We start from the raw sequence: 18,456 nt of genomic DNA, 5'->3' as shown, positions 1-18,456 counted from the left end.
AATGGTATAGATGGATGGTCACAAAGGGCCTCCCTGGAAATATTATCATATTGTTGTTTTGGGAATATAAAAAAACCGCCCTGAGGAGGTGAGTCGATTGCATTTGTTAAATTGTTGGTAGCAATTTACATAAAAGGTGCTTTTTTCTTCTAATATTTTTTTACGTCATTAAATTCCAGATACTTTTTATACAGAATTTATTTATAGTACCAATCATAAAGGATTCCTATTTTTCTTTTCTTATATCAATATTGAAAGGTTTTGAAGGAGTGAGAAGAAAAACGAATAATTTTTTGCTTATTTCTGTTTATGTTCAGTATATAAGAAATAGTGTCATAAATAGCAAGTGGAATAAAAATATTGTATACACACATGTGTCGGATGATTGAAATGAAATACTAGAATATATTTGAACAGTATTGTCCAACACTTAAGAAGTTATAGGTAAACATTTACGAATTATGGAGGTAATTAAAAAGGAACCAAAATATACAAAGTACATAGTCTACATTAACTATTATTGGTATCCATATTGATATCCTAAATAAACAAACATCTATACTCAAGCATATTATATATGCTATAGGTTTGGTCGCATGATTAAATTAATTATTGGAAATATTTTGATAAACTTTTGACAAAGTTTGCTAAAAATCCTTTAAAATTAAATACCATCAAAGCATGAATGGTAACCAATAAAGATTTTCTTTTTTAAAAATTTTTTCTTTTTTAAAGATTTCCTACCATTTTATCATATATATTACTATTGGGAAATATTTAATAATAATGTATATTTTATACATTGGCAAAAATTACCATATAAATAGAAACAAAATAAAAGAGTTCTTAATATGCTATTAAGTATTGCTACATTGGAAATGTAGTTTGGTTTTACAAATTATGAAACATTCGAGAAAATATAATATTTTTAAGTCTTATTTAATATCTTTTTAAACATTTGTAATATTCTTTATTGAAATTATGATCATATTTCGAGATATTTAACATTATAAAATAACAAATTTTAAGTTGTCTGTTGTAAACAATACATATTTTTGTTTTGTTTAACAAGTGAAATATGACGTATTAAATATAATAATTGTAAATTAGAAATAGAGACAATCATTTTAAATCAAGTGTAGCAACATAGAGGTCTAATGTTCTTGGACCGCTGTCAAAGTATCACATGTCATAAACATGGTATGGCATGAAAACATGATTTTACCAAGTCTCTCAGTAATTAGGATTTCGAACCATTCACTTTCTTTCAGATTAGTTTCAATTTTTGTTAGGAATTATCATCTTAATACAAGAAGACTGATTGAAAATTAAGAAACTGAGATGCTGCATGAAAGGTGTATGGATTTTGCGTGCAACTATTCAAAATTGATATTGATTTAAAATATTATAATACAAATAAAATATTTTGAAAAAAAAACTTTATTGGTTACCTCATTTTATTATTTACTTACATCACAATTTTATATAAGGTACTCACTTAATATTTGATATTCTTAAGTCAGTCTCACCTCCTGACACACCATTCACTTTACTGGATCTTCTTTTCTTTGATCTCGAACCTGAGGGGCTCTTTTTTCGTACAGGAGCAACATTTTCGCTATACATTTGTGCACTTTTCCGTCTAATTTCATGTTTGTTCTCTCTTACCGCTTTACAATATGTGAATTCCTCTAGGGAGCCAGTTCTTTTCAAGATACCACGCGTGGGTTTCGATTTTTTACTATTTTTTTCATTACTTAATATAATGAACTCATCAGTAGATGGAAAATATTTCGAATTATACCCGGAACCATAACTATCCGAGATCGTACTATGGCTGGATGTGGATGGGAGACGCTGTAAGTTGGATGGTGTTAACAACGTGCTGGAATTTATGGAGGTCGGTTTGGAGTTCGTGGGAGTTTTACTGAGGTTGGTTTGAGAGAGAGTTGCCGTTACCGATTCGGTAGACATCGTAAGCGATGACTGGATTAACGGTAAAGCCGGCAGAAATGCTCTTATGGACGCGGTACGTACTCCAGAGGCGGGGATAATTCACTGCTTCGACGAATTTGATGTCTGTCGTGGGGATTTAATGTTTTGACGTCAAACAATAAAACTGAATCATCGAGTCGGTTGGTTTGAAGCAATAAATTTATATTGATTAATGTTGCAATGTTCAAACACCTTCTGGTCATAATAAAGGTCGTTTGTAGTAGAAAGACCACAAATAAATATTATCTTTCTTTGGATGAGTAATTGCTGTTTATTATAGTATATAAGTTCCAACCAAAAAAAGTTGAAGTATTTACTATAGATGGAGTGGCTTACGCTATAGTAACGTATCGCATATGACAGTTTTAGAACAATGTTTGTGTCAAAGATTCATCTTTTACATTATTCGCTATTATGCGTTATTTCTTTTCAAATATGTAGAAAGGAGATCAAGCATAATTGTTTCTAAACATTTAAATGAACTTATGATGATTATAAACCAAGTAAATTTGATTTTACACAGATTACAAGATAGAACTACTTCAACTACCACAAAGGGAAGCACTTTTAACCGACTTCAAAAAAGGAGGAAAAATGATCGGCTGTATATATATTTTTTTAATGTATGTTCGCCGATTTCTCCGTCAATTATGGACCGATTTTCACAATTCTTTTTTATTCGAAATAGTGCACTTCCGAGGCTTCCATTGGAACCAAGTTAGGATCTGATGGGGGGAAGGGGTGAAATCGAGGGAAAACCTCATGTACAATGCTTTCGCATATTTTTTATCTGAAATAATTAGATATTGGTGTTTAAGGTTATTACTGAACAGAAGCCATTCAGTTTGCATTGTAAGGACAAACTATAGCATATATAAATCGTAGAAATAACTGCAGCTTTTTTGTTCTAGTTTGACTCCAAGTCGGTCCAGTCGGACCCCAAGTCCTGAAACGTTCCTTATTTCCAATCATTGTTTCTTTATTCTTATTTTTCCTCGCACGGACTCTATTTTTACTTGGGCTATCTATTTTAATACTTATTAAAATAATTTCGTAATTTAATGAGTAAATAAAAAAAATTAATAACAAAATTGAACCGACTTTAAAAAATAAATGAGGAATTCATTAAGAAGTAAAAAAATAATCAAACTCGGATTTTTAACACAAAAAAAACAGTTTTAAAACAAAATATGTACATAATAATTGTTGTAATAACTAAATGAAAATAAACAAAAAACTTATTTAACCTATCTAATACACATATTTTATGTTCTACTACATGCACACAATTTTATTTTTTTACTATTTACAATATTATTTTAACTACTACCAACTCATAGACTTCAAACTAAGTCGCTGTCAAGCCTAAACAATACAAAAATAATAATATAATTTTGTGACATACACATAAAATGAAATTGGGTGATATTTATTGATAATGAACAAAACAAACCTAATTTGTTGCTCATGGTTCAAAACAATTCGCGATAAAAAAGATGACATTAAAACGTATTTGGAATCTGCTGCACTTTTAAATGTCTCGAGATTAATACGCCAAAGAAATTGAATTATGGAAAAATGGAAAAACAATTGATTATATGGATGAGGACAATAACAATCGGAGAATGCCATTGAACCAAATGACTTTTCAGGAAAAAGCTTTAAGTATTTTTGAAAATTTGAGGAATTGAGATACCGACGAATCTGCTGAACATGTCACATTCCAAGCAAGCCGAGGATGATTTGAAAATAGATTTAATTTGCATAATTTGAAAATGAAAATAATTTTAATGATTTAAGAAGATAAAATACATTTTGAATGATAAATCATGTTACATATTTAACAAATTTGGAACTAATCCCATTGAATTTGTATTAGAATCATTGTTTCCTTATTTTTTAGTTTCGTGTTCGTGGAACGTATATAGGCCGTAATGCGAGGTATGGGTGTAAATAGTTTATTTTATCTTGTTATAAACGAATTCACAGTAATGCATTTTTATTTCTCTCATTATGTTTTGGTACGCCACTGAATAAATATTTTTAGATCAAAGATCGTCCAGCATTAAATTTACGTAAGATCATTACTTTCTCCAGCTGGATACGTACCGCACGATTATTTATAACGATTAATAGCGAAGTAAACATTTCCGAATATTCGCCGTTTTTTGTTTAACTGTTTCTCTTTGACCTGTCAATTCGAGGCCGAGACAAAATAGAAAAAGGTCCATCGTACTGAACATCGCTCAAAACAATCGTAGATCAATATAAATTGTTTGACCTTGCGGCACATCAAAATATTTATAATAGATATTTTTGACAACATTGTTGCTTATTATTCTTTTTTCTAAGGAATTTGGCATCAGTAACTGTCTAAATGACATTAATAATGTCATAAAGCATTGAGATATAATATAGGTGCAATCGTAACTATGTCCTTACTATACTTCACCAACCATAAAACATATTTTTTATATAGTTATAACTTTTTATATACTTAACATATATATATATATATATATATATATATATATATATATATATGTATATATATATATATATATATATATATATAGTCTATTCAAAGTTTTTTATAAATACGTCATCAAGATGTTTAATGTATTGTCTGCAGCAATTTGTAAATTCGTTTAAGAATCAAATAATATTTTCCTTCTTATTTTATTCCTTCTTATATTATAGTCAAAAAGATACAAAATGCTGTCTGATTAGTTCGAACACGTAAAAGAATGAGCCTGTTAAAGTGGTCCGGTTTCCAGATGTATGCAAAATTCTTGAAAGCAATAGTGATAAGAGGTTATAAATCTAACCTATAAACTATTGCGGCTGTATAATTAACTGTAGTTTTTAATATATATAAGATCGGTGACCAAATGGTTTTTCAGCTAATTAATTTATGATACACAAACCTAAATACAAATATCGAAGTTTTGTAAAACAGCAGTTTGATTATGTGTTTCATGGTTTGCTTTATACTGACATAGAAGATCCAACTAGGAAGTGTGTGACAGATTTCATCAAAACTGTGGTAAAGAAAAAACTGGCAAAGATGTGACTGAATATGAGATGTCACAAATTTAAATGGTGTATATACAAAATAATTTTGAACAGACCATATATATAATATTAACATATATATAATTAGCGTCCTCTGGTGATTAAGACGATCAAAACTTAGTTACAACTTTATATATGGGAGATCTCATACTGTGTCTTTATTTTTTGAATATTATTTAGTAATAGATACAGTAGTTGCGAAGTTATAGTATGTTACCCTGGAATGGAGATTATTATTTAAAATCTACAGGAATGTTACATCAAATTCAAAATGAAATTAACTATTTTTATTATTTGATTAAATTTTCTTTCTTATATTACTTGAGTTGAGTTAATGTTAGTGCAACACTATTTAACGTTACACTTCGAGATACTTACGTGGTACTCTTAATTTTTCCGTCAAGACAACGACTTTTAACTCTTACGACATTTTTAAGTAAAGTGAGTGTTGATTACTCTAGGATTATAGATAAAAGTCAAATAAATCGCAGTATAAAATAGATCAGGAGCTGTTTATGTGCCAATGATTATAATAATTATTTGTTGCAGCCTTCATATTCTTCAGATGGTAATTATCTTCGCGATAGATTTGGTCACAAACTGTCTAACATTTCTTTCTTTTTTATTGTATCAGTATTTAATACAGAACTTCTACTTCTTTGATGACATGTATGCACTATTTTGAGTATATTTTTCATGGTCGTTATACATAAATGTTATATAACACGGGGCAGATTATCCGGCCATCTGATTTTTTGACTATCTGAATGGTAAGCGAGTGAGACGGGTTAGTATGTTTTCTAATAGACCGTGTTGCTTTGTGGCAACACGGTCTATTACGGTTGGCAACAAGTGAGTTCAAATAACTTTTTACCTTTAAAATTAAATGCTATTAAATCGCATCCAGATCATTAAAGCGAGAAATCACAACTAGATAATGTCTCATGTAATAATTATATTATTCTATTTAGTATTTAATTATGACATTTTGGAATGTTTTTTTTTTATTTAATGTCGATTTCTTCGCCTAGAATATCTGATGGAACAAAATTAGGCGTATTAGGCAAGAGGAGAGAAGACACATTATCGCGATAAAAACGAAGGGTTATCGGTTTTTATTTCCGACTTTCTGAGATGTATAGCTTTACGAAAATAACGGCTAATTAATAGGTATATCGTGGAAACTTGAATAAATAATTTATTGTTATATTGGTTTACCGGACATACAAAATGGTGTAAATTGAACCTATTATATAAAAATTATCTACATAAAATAACTTATGATTATTTAATTGATGTATCTAATTAATTTATTATAATCATATTTTGTCAAAACCTTATATACTAAATATTTATTTATTATAAAATTATAAAACAATCAAACATCCAAAAACTGTGAATTTGCCAATGAAAAGACCGTTAATTTATTTAGCTTTAATTTTATTTGAAGTTAGCGCTGGAAATACGTATCGGCAGCAATAAATCTGTTATTGTGTTTCTACACATTCTGGGATTTTCAATAAAAATATTTGTTTTTACTTTATGTTTAGAAAGCTCAGTATAACGTCTGTAAAATTACCCAGAAAACAAAGGAATAAAAGTCATGTTTCTGTGAGAACAAAACAAAACCAAAAAATATATTTGTTAAACGTGTTCTAGTAAATTTTTTTTCAAGATTCACGAGAAAAAAAGTCAGTAAATAATCAATTCAATGATAAGTAAGGGCAATGACGATCAGAGTTTACACAATTAATAGTATTGAATGATTAAATACTCAGTTATGTATGGAAAAGCATATCAGGTAAATGCTCTATAGATGTTTCATTCACGTATGCAATTTTTTACAAAATGTTAATGATCTTCGTTGATATAGCGTTGGTTGTTTCAATGATAATTGTTGCCATAATAAGTATAACCCCAATCATAGTGAATTTTGGCTCTTCTCTGTATACTGATGCAATTTGTTTTGGCGAATTACGTTCATTTTTGACGTTTTATGAGATTTTTGCCTCAAACAAAGGCTTTTGTTGAGAAGAATTGCAGTAAAATAAATTATGTGTTATAATAAATATTGTCATTATTTACTCTATAATAACACAGAACAGATATTATATGAATATATATGATCCAGTATATGGGATGATATTGTAAAATATGTTCATCTAAAATCCCATGGAAATCTGTTAATAGTAAAATCTAAACCAGAAACACAAGATCCATGCAAAGTTATATACAGTGATTTTTAATAGTCGATTTTGAGTGGATGAATCATTTAAATCAGTGCATCAACATCTTGATTGCTTCTACCTTCACAAGGAGACTGCAAACATGCTATAGCATATCAGTTAAGGATTTAATTTACATTGTCTCTTAGATGTAAATCACTTCTAAGTAGTTATTTGACGTATTAACGCATTGAGCGATCAAACACCAGTTTTGATTTTGGTGGTTTGGTTCCTTAGGTTTACATATGTCTATATACTTTATTTATATCTTTTAATAGAGAAAACATTTTTAAGAAATAGTAAATACACTATGTTATTTTGGAACATTTTCTGAAAATGTATGCCTTTTATGATCCAGTAGTTAGAATAGGCATAATAAGTGTTGAGCTCGACTGAAATTATCTGGTTATTTAAATATTCTAATAAAAAGGTTTTTCTTCTGAAAATTGTTTTCTATAGAAATTATACATTATATTAAATTATAATCATATCACAATATATATGATGATTTTATAATTTTCATGTCCCTTATGATCAACGGATCATAACAGCATAATGGCGCTGGTTATGGTAATAAATGGTAATGTTTTTTATCTATGAGTGGAGTTTCTTGGCTATTGAGAATATTGAAATTACTATGCGTGGTTTTAAACACTTTTATATCTTAAGGTGCACATTGGAATTCTATGTTGAAGATATCTTACTTATCTCTATACATGTTAATATAAGATTGAACCATTGAAACTTACAGTCAAAGTAAAAATTATTTCATACGACAGAGAATCTTTATACTCATATTATTATCATAAAGGGCAATTTATATCTAATTGAACAATTCGCTTGACAAAATATTGCTAATAAATTTTCGAGCAAATATGACTTATTTAACGCATTTTCACAGATTCGGTATCAAATTTAATAAGCAAATTCGTAAAGCAATGCCTAGATAACGAGAACAATAAAATATTCAAAACTAAAAGTTAAGATATTAAATTATTTTTAAATTTTAATTTTTAGTTTCTCCATTTATTAGTCGTTTTTTTGGTAGAATTAATATTATTTTTGAAACGTTTCATCTCCTATTATCATATTAATCTATATGCGGATATTGGTTTGCAAAGGAATCTAAGCAAAGAAACTTTAAACAAATTTCATTTCGTTTCTCCACCTATGGTCGGTAATGTACGTTAATATTAAGTTATGGTAAATTAAACATTAAATGACCAACTTCTTAGATTTTTTAGCGACCTAACCACGGTTTAACCTAAGCTCCGAATCTCAAAAACTTATTATTGATTAGCGAGTGACCCAGCTTTAGTCCTTCCAATAAAACAGTCAATGCACGTCATAGATGACATCGAATACTGCCATCTCTCATCGTACCCTAGTTAAATAGAGACAGAATTTAGTCTGATGGGTTAGAACATGGCCGAATTAATCTATAAAGCTCGATTTGTGTTGATACTTGTCTAGGCTATTGACAAATATCTATAAATTCTACAAAATGTCAGTTTAACATTCAGTCTTATTTAGCCTGACTCTCAGTATGATTACAATTATTATTTCGTATTAATTTTACGCACGTTTTTTTTCTTATAAAATATTAGAATAACTTGAGGCCATAGCAGGATTCTAACCGCTGCTGTTCTTGGAAGTGGAAAACACTTACTCGCGTTACCAGCATCCTGGATTGAATTAGAAAAAGAAAATATAATAGGAGATAAATCCTGGGCCATAACAATTTTTGCATTTTGAGGCTAGCAACGTTTTTGGGGCCGATCAATATTTGAGGTCTCGTGGTTTGTTAGAACGATTCGAACTTTTCCCCGGTGTTAATAAATGGAAATATTTGGTTAGCAGAATAAACTTTATGAAAATTTTATTCCGAGGCATAACCCATAATATTTGGTTATGAGAATATGGAGAATGTTTATTAAGGTTTAATAGACTATTACACATTTAGAATCTTTAATTTGATAATAGGGCAAATTGTTATTTATTGTTATATGTAGATCTACGATTACGCAGGTCTATGATGAAATCCTCCTTAAAATATATATATATATAATATATATTTTGCTAATTTTTGTTGCTATTATTTAGGGTCAGAGTTATTTTTCAATCTTATTCAAAAACTTTTGTGTATTGGAATTAAAACATAGGAAAATGTACTGGCTAATTGGAAGAAAATTATAATTATCAGAACATAATAAATTGCTGTTATATACGCAAATACTGAAACCTATATGGACATACGGAGTTCAATTATACAATACATACAATAACATAAATAAAATACAAATTTTTCAGAACAAAGTCCTGAGAGGTATTGTGGATGCACCTAAATACTATAGGACCGATTACCTACATCAAGACCTTCAGATACCCACAATCGGTCAAGATTCGAACTTTTCCCCGGTGTTAATAAATGGTGTTAATATTTGGTTAGCAGAATAAACATTATGAAAATTTTATTCCGACGCATAACCCATAATATTTGGTTATGAGAATATGGAGAATGTTTATTAAGGTTTAATAAACTATTCCACATATAGAATCTTTAATTTGATAATAGAGCAAATTGTTATTTATTGTTATATGTAGATTTACGATTACGCAGGTCTATGATGAAATCCTCCTTAAAATATATATGATATATATTTTGCTAAATTTTTTTGCTATTATTTAGGGTCGGAGTTATTTTTCAATCTTATTCAAAAACTTTTGTGTATTGCTTTTACATTATTTTCATATTTTTATATAATATCCATTTGTACCAAATTAGTTTGATGTGATTTTAAGAAATGAAAAAAACATTTTCATGTATTTATACCAAAAATGTATTTGAAGAAACTTTAGTGCAGAGTAAAAAGTTTTCTGCTACCATTTCATGTCAAGCTAAATCTCATGAAACTCATACCATATAACATATATCATAGCTATGAACCATGATGGGGTCTATTTTTTTTTCAAAAGTCACTTTTTCCTGAAGATGAGTTAATTTTGGAAGTCTCTTTTATTGCTATATCGTAGGATCTCATTTTTATAAACTAGAGTTTATTGGGATCGAAACCATGATCCACGGCAATTAGGCCCATCAACTGGCGAGTGACCAACCCTAGCGACATCCGGTTTTACCTAGACTGATTACTGGCGTGACTGGCTCAGATCGGATTACACTTTTGCCAATTTAGACAATCACACTTATAAACAAATACAAACATAAATTTAGGACCATTGGACTATAGCAGCAACAGGAGGGTTATCCCGCGTAACCAAGAAAGAGGAACTTCCTTTATACTCTATATGTTATATGCTTAACTTAGATATACTTAATTTCGTATATACTTAGAAACTCAAAACAATAATGAATCATCAAATTCATTATTTTGTACCTTTTATCCAAAGAAAATTGAAATAATGTAATAAATTTATACTTACATAGATTTATGTAGGATATATATGGTTTTATGTTTGGTTTGTAGAATGAATGTAAATAACAATATATTGTATATTAATATAGCAGCAATTTGGAACTCTATTTTTCTAGATTATTTATTAATGCAATAAGTTAAAAAGAAAAACATTTTGATTGATAAATGGTAAATTAATTTTGAGTGCATTTATGACATCCTATCAACTAATAAGTTTTTTTTATTGACTTTTTTAATTTCCTAAGAGTCCCGAAGTTTTTTCAAGCCTTTTGAATATCAAAACTATTTTAATTGAAGCTTCACTGAATAAATCTTAAAATATTCCTGATTAATGATAAATAAAATTATTATTGTATTTAACAAAGGTGTTTAACAAAGATTTCCTAAAAGTCTCGATGTTTTTTCAAGCCTTTTGAATATCAAAACTATTTTAATTGAAGCTTCACTGAATAAATCTTAAAATATTCCTGATTAATGATAAATAAAATTATTATTGTATTTAACAAAGGTGTGATGATAGGGGTATATATTTTTCAAAATTTGAACTATTTTACTGATGACCAGTTTATTTGGGAAGTTAATTTTTTTGTTATATTTTAAAATATTATTTTTACAAACAGGAATTTATCTGAGCTGGCCTTATTGCTTGATGTGAGAGCTAAATAATTCCTTTATACCCTATATTCATAGAGAAAAATGTCGTAATACCAACACACCAGTTTGGGTTTATTAACAATCATTCAAAAATTGACCAGGTTCACATAATAACAGATTTTATTGAAAAAGCATACGAAAGTAGAAAAGTATGCTCAGCTATATTATTAAATGTAGTACAAGCCTTCGATAAACTTTGGCATTTGAATAAGGTCTTTTGTTCATAAACTACAGAAAATGCTACCAAAATAACACACCGAACTATTATAATCGTACATTACAACCAGAATGTTTAGAATCAAACAAGAAGAAGCTTACTCTACAATAATAGAAGCTAAAGCAGGTGTACCACAAGGATATGTACTGAGACCAATGCTTTATCTACTCTACACTTGTTATATACCACAAATGGAGAATATTACGATGGCTACATTTGCTGATGATACTGCGATTTTAGCTGTCGAAGATAATAGTGAAGAAGCACCATGAAAATTACAACAGCCAATTGACAATTTAAATAATTGGACGCAAGCTTGGACAATAAGAATTACTGAAACTAAATCTGTACACTCACCTATAAACAGACCGTATACGCACCAATAACATTAAATACTACTATCATTCCATATAGCAACAACGCTAAATATCTTGGAATGAATCTTGATGCAAAACTTCGCTGGAAGGAACGAACATATAAAGAAGGAAAGAAAGAACTGGAATTAAAACGTAGGAAAATGTACTGGCTAATTGGAAGAAAATTACAATTATCAGTACATAATAAATTGCTATTATATAAGCAAATACTGAAACCTATATGGACAAACGGAGTTCAATTATGGAAATATTCTGCAAAGAGTAACATAACTAAAATACAAATTTTTCACAACAAAGTCCTGAGAGGTATTGTGGATGCACCTAAATACTATAGGACCGATTACCTACATCGAGACCTTCAGATACCCACAGTCGGTCAAGAATTCAAGAGCATTGCAAGGAGGCATGAGGAAAGACTCCATTATCATGAGAATATTGAAATATTGCAGCTTTTGGATATCACCAGAACAGGACACATACTCAAAAGAATCAAACCATCTGAACTTGTGTAGTGTTGTGTAGTGAGGTTGCATATATTAAAAAATACAACATTGGCATGTATAAATATTATTTCACCAAAGACTGAGATAGGGCCGGTGGGTCATCCTAGTTATATACCTAGATTTAAGTTATCATAAAGACAAATTGTAGGTTAGACGGAAACGACTAGTAACGTATTAATTAAATAATAATAAAAATACGCTATATATACTTAACTCAGGTATATTTAACTTCTTATAGTTGCAATTTAAAACAATAATGAATCATTCGAATAATTAAATTAATTTGTTTGGACTTTTTATCTAAAGAAAATTGAAATATTCTATATATGTCCTTCTACATCCCCTGGAAAATAGATTATTGCATTATTTGACTGTTTTTTAAAGTTTAGAAAGTTGAGCATTTTTCCCAATTGTCTAAAATTTTGCTAAAAAAAAGGAGTTTCCACGTTTTTTTTTCTAGTTTTAGTGACTTCTTTACTAATCAAAATTTGTTTCCTGAATAACCCAAAAATATATATTTCTAGTATCTATCTTTCTGTTATATATATGTGATTAATTTTTTTATCTTATTCGGAACGTGCTTATAATTTAGACCTTGGGATTTCTTATGATGAAATTTTTCGGAATATTTATATAGTATATTATATTTATATTTATATAGGAATATATAGGAATTTTTTTATAGAGCCACAAATACGAAGCTCGTGAAAAACGCAAGTTTTCACAGTTGGTTTTATAGAAGCCTGGTGTTCTTAAAAAAAGATTAATTCGAAACTGTTCAACGACATTTTTCTTGTAATAAAGGTCTGAAATGCGACGTCCCTCAATATTAATTTTTGGTAGTCGCTTATACTTACTATCAGATGAATATGTTGAGAAGTTTCACCATATATATTGAACGTTCTTATGTTAAAATGGATAATTGTTAGCAAGAATGATTTTCGACTTGGTTGATTCACAGTGAAACACCAATTAAGAAAAAGACAAATAATATATAAAACGAACGACAATTATAGCGTTTATTGTTTTCAACTTCTTAAATTATTAAGATTATATAATATTTGTTTATTATAATGTTATATTTTTCATATATTATCATGAATATTGGATTGTAATTTGTAAATAAAAACAATTTTTTGTTATATTCCGATTCAACACCATGAAATATAATATTATCATGCATTAAACTAGTTCGATTTTATTTAGAGCTGGTGTTATATTAGAAATTTTAGAGATTTTTAGTTAATTTTAACTACGAATAAAAATATAAAATAGTTTCATACCTATTTCGTCAATGATGGGAGCCATCCTCAAGGTGATGCCCACCAGCATCAGGCACATGAACAACAGTAAACAGGCAGTGGCGACAATCGTCCACTTGGCCCTGGGAGGTAATTCGTCGTCGTTCAGGACCTTGAAACTTTCATTGTCCCTGCCGAGCGTATCAACCAGGTGGGGATTGAGAGCCAGACGTTTCTTCAGTCGACGCTTGCGACGTCTCCGACGCTTTTTTCGCGCTCTCCTCAATTCCTCCTGGGCAATGATGGCGTCGGTTTCGATATCCCCATAACCGTCCATTTTAATGGATATGTAGTCATCATTCACTTGCATGCCACTAAAAATATTTCCGCATTATTTGCATTTTTAAAAGAAAGACAAAAAGCTACAAGAGTATGGCAGAAAACGGAAAATGTTTTAGACAAAACAATGTTTAATGTAATTTAATAGACTTAGAATGTTAAAGAATATAAACAGAGTTATTTCGCAAAATATGTAAGTTAATTAAGCAAGGAACCAGACAAAAATTATTTGCTATGGAAAACAATTCGCAGATTTAAAAGACCAGTTATTGGAGTACCGCCTATTAAAAACGATCAAAATAAATGGGCTCGACGCAACGATAAAAAAACTGGATTATTCGTAAAACGTTTAGTTAACGTAATGATATAGAATCTACGACAGATATAAATCCTGTTTATTAGCCCGATGTAGCTGTAAATCTGATTTCTACAATTGAAGTTGCCAGAGAAATTGATAACAACCTCAATCCTAAAAAGGCTCCTGGATTTGCTGATATTTCACCTGGGTTATTGTTATTATAGTTGCCACGAGAAGCAATAATCATGTTGACATATATATTCAATGCTTGTTTGAACATGTTCTGGAATGTCTAAAAGTTGCTAAATAATGATGCTTACAGGCCTATTTCGCTGCTACCTGCGATATCAAAATTGTTTGAGAAACTGCTGTTAAAACGTATTAAACCATTTATACAACTACCAAATTTTCACTGTTGATTTCGAAATCACAACTCGACAATCGAGCAAGTGCACAGAGTATCAGCGGTTTTTGAAAAAGCATTCGAAGAAAAGAAATACTGCCCTGCGATATTCCTGGATGCCTCACAAGCTATTTGGCCGGGTATGGTATTTAGGACTAATATACAAAATGAGCAAATTATTACCACGGAATTACTGTCGACTACTGGAATCATATCTTTTCAAAAAAACATTTTCGCATGAAGACTCTCACATTCTCAATATTTAAATCTATTTCGGATGGAGTTCCACAAGGTAGTCTTGGGACCACTCCTATATCTAATCTATACTACTGATATACCAACATCAAAAGAAATAGTACAAGTAGCGGTCACTGAGATCTACAAATGAACTAGAGAATAGAAAATTCAGTTTAATAGCTCCAAATATATCCACGTTAATTTTGCGTTGTGGCGAATTGACAAAAACTTAATTATATCACTTGACGGATACGCGATTCCTCAAACAGAATCAGCTAAACGTTTCAGAATATATCTCGATGGTAGGTCTAATTGGAAACATTATGTTGGACAAAATGCAGAGCAGATTGGACTCAGCTTGGAAGTCAAGCAACTGTATTGAGTAGCCCGAAGATACTCTTGAGATTGGTTTATCAGTTAATAATAAAGCCAACTTGAACATATGGGGTACAAATATGGGGTTGCATTAAAACATTAAACCAACTTACTAGTTGGATTACTATCCAACGCACCCAAAACAAAATTCTACGATTAATTAGCAATCCTTATCGCTACGTAACGAACAAAGAGCTGTTGACATCGGTATCAAATGAATACACGAAGTGATCCAAGATTTCGCTTTAAATCATGAAATAAAATTGCTAAATTGCAGCAACCTGAAAGCAATATAGCGTCTGGACAACATGCAGGAAATCATAATCTAAGTATGTTCTTAGAGATCAATTTAATAGGAAAGACATATGATACGGAAATGTGTGCGACTTAATTTTACATTTTAAAATTATATCGACCCGAATGTAATTCAAACTCTACTTTCCTAACAACGCCAGATAATATGAAACTTGTATCAATAACATATATATTTAGGGATGTATCAGAATATATAATATCGGAATGTCCTAGAAGGAAATAGGGTATATATTTTTAAATCTGAGTAATTAAGATGAAAGTGATATTTAAAGGACTATCTGGAAACAATGCTGGATTGTTTATTTGCATTCAGGAACATTTTGAAATATCAATTTGAAAATCAAGAAAAAAATTGGGTTAAAAGGTTCTCGAGTTATTTCAATCCTGAAGGTCAGTGTCACAGACACTATAAATGGCTGCACTATCGTTGACATGTAGCACAGCTGAATATATATACAAGTGTGATGCAATAGAACACGTGTATTAAAAAGCCATATCAATTATATACTATGACATCATCATTTAAAAAGAACACGAAACTTCGCAACAATGAACAATTAAAGCACAATAATTAAGATACAATTGAAATTAAATGTTTAAAGATCTACTAGGATTCATGATAAAATCTAGAAACCTAGAAAACTTTGGAAATTAACTTTGGAAAGCTTGAAAAAGCTAACTATATAAATATTTGGAATTAAAGGGATTGGTATCACACCTCAGGAATTATAGGAATGGATTTGTTTAGATATTGCGTAATATTGTACTGATTATATTCGAATCGCTAGGAATAGCAAATGATGAATGAATTTGAACCCTACATTGATGATTAAAATAAGTGTTGAAATCATTTGGCAAGATAGTTTTATTGCACAACCCCGAGACCTGGTTCCATGCGATTTCCACCTTTTTCACTACCACTTTTGAACTTGCCGATTTTGAAGAAATTAAAAAATTGTTTTTTTTTGTTCTGGCCTAAAAACCAGGCGGTGGAATGCATGACGCATACCTGGTCGCGGAGACTTGCCCTGGAGTGACAAGTTGGACCGGGTTATATGGGACTGCCTCTGGGCTTACCAATACACTAAACCGAAACCGCCTCACAGTTGACCCCTGTGGGTCGCTACTGCTACTGTATTAAATTAGGGGATATGGCACCCGCTGATCGGGCAGCCGTTATTGGGAACGAGGGCCCGGCGATTCTATTGATTCGCGAACCTGAGTTAACACACAACTGGGTACTGTTGTATGGGGGCAAAAGTTATGATTGTAGCGATGGATGAGGTCGTTTCAGCCTGGAAAAGGGGGAACAGCTTAGCGGTGACGCGGTGCTAAGCTCCCAGCATGTCGACAAGCTCGCGAACAAGCGCGTTTTCAGAAGAACTTGAGCTAAGTTGTTGTTTGTGGAATGATTGAGATATGAAGTGCTTGATTTCTGGAGTGTCAGTTTCCCTATGAATTTGATTATTTCTGACAACCATGGAGCGTTTAATATTCTCCGGAGGAGCTTATTTTGGAAAACTTGAAGCCGTTTGACCTGGTTGGGTGTAACAAACTTGAATTAGACATTAGATCCGTAGAGAAAAAAAATTGCTTGATGAATCGTTTGGCTCAAAGGAGAAAGTAATCTTTTGGAATAGCATGCATAAATTGCCTGAGAGATGGGCAAAATGTAATAAATGTATTTTAACTAAGCACAGTAAAAAACGTATTTTCTTTATTGAACAAAAAAATCGTAAAGAATTACTGACACATCTGTTACATATGACTCCATTGATAATGCTTGTTAATGTTGATTTGTCTGTTATATTTGCGAATAAAAAAATAGTTATAGTTTTTTAAATGGTATTGTTTAGTTTATATAAAATATTAATTGTTTTGAATTAATTTATATTAAATATATTTTAGCTAAACGATGCTTCAAATTTTGACAAATAATAAATTTGGGATTTGGCATACTTACACAGGAATATGATCTCTATTACAATAACACGTATGAGACTGGCATCCAGATTCTAAACATATACTGTTTCTATAACTGTAACTATTTCCTGCATATCTGCTGCTGGTTTCGGCTTGAAGAATTTGACTATCAGGTGAAGATGTTTCTTGCCTTAGTACTAGAAAAAATTAAAATATGATAATAATATAAGTTAATAATAACAATATGTTACGGTGTAATATTATACAACAAATTTTACATATTAAGTATATTTTATATATACGCTGTATGATAAAAATCTTATGAAAAGTCTAGTAGTTTGATGATATAGAGAGTTTTAGTGCTTTTAACCTATTATTCTATTCCAATATATTTGTTTTATAGCACACGGATTTACAGCATGTAAAAGGTTTATAGCAACAAGTTTATAGGGTCTTTGGGAAATAACTTGAGTCCATCTGGTTAAGATTAGATGTTGGAGAAGTAATTTCAGCAAATGGAATAGTTACTTTTTACTTCAGATTAATTTTAGGTCTACAATAAAGTACTACATTATAATTATTTAAAATATACATAGACATTTGAAAGTAGAACATTAATCAATATACGTTTCTAATACATCGTATAACATCTCAATTTAATATAAATCCAAAAAAACCTATATTTTACGAATTGCTAATTCAATTTTTATTTTTTTAATCTATATACTCAAAAAAATTTCCATAATTTTTAAACTAATAGTTGGAATAACATAAAAATGTAATTGATTTTATAAAATGATTGAAGATATAAAGCCGAATGAAGATAATAGCATGAAGATAACATG

At 30.1% G+C, this 18,456-nt stretch overlaps 1 protein-coding gene across 3 annotated transcripts in view; it reads right to left on the bottom strand.

The window, feature by feature from the left end:
* LOC143195519 (uncharacterized) overlaps window positions 1–18,456 on the bottom strand; it is a 52,663-nt gene that overhangs the window by 14,175 nt on the left and 20,032 nt on the right. For 2 of the 3 annotated variants that reach the window (XM_076402753.1, XM_076402755.1), the window contains exons 4-5: window positions 17,652–17,808; window positions 13,764–14,095 (exon numbers count right to left, since the gene is read on the bottom strand). In XM_076402753.1, the coding sequence (XP_076258868.1) occupies window positions 13,764–14,095; window positions 17,652–17,808 (489 nt within the window). Of the gene's footprint in view, window positions 1–1,498; window positions 2,008–13,763; window positions 14,096–17,651; window positions 17,809–18,456 lie in introns of those variants that run through there. The other variant, XM_076402756.1, reaches the window with a different exon arrangement.

Source organism: Rhynchophorus ferrugineus, unplaced genomic scaffold (assembly GCF_030347505.1).
Source record: "Rhynchophorus ferrugineus isolate W39M unplaced genomic scaffold, kcgeb_rfMv2 rfM4, whole genome shotgun sequence".
NCBI classification, from domain to species: Eukaryota; Metazoa; Arthropoda; class Insecta; order Coleoptera; family Curculionidae; genus Rhynchophorus; species Rhynchophorus ferrugineus.
Note: the sequence above shows the minus strand (reverse complement) of the source record. Positions and strands in the feature narration are given on the sequence as shown.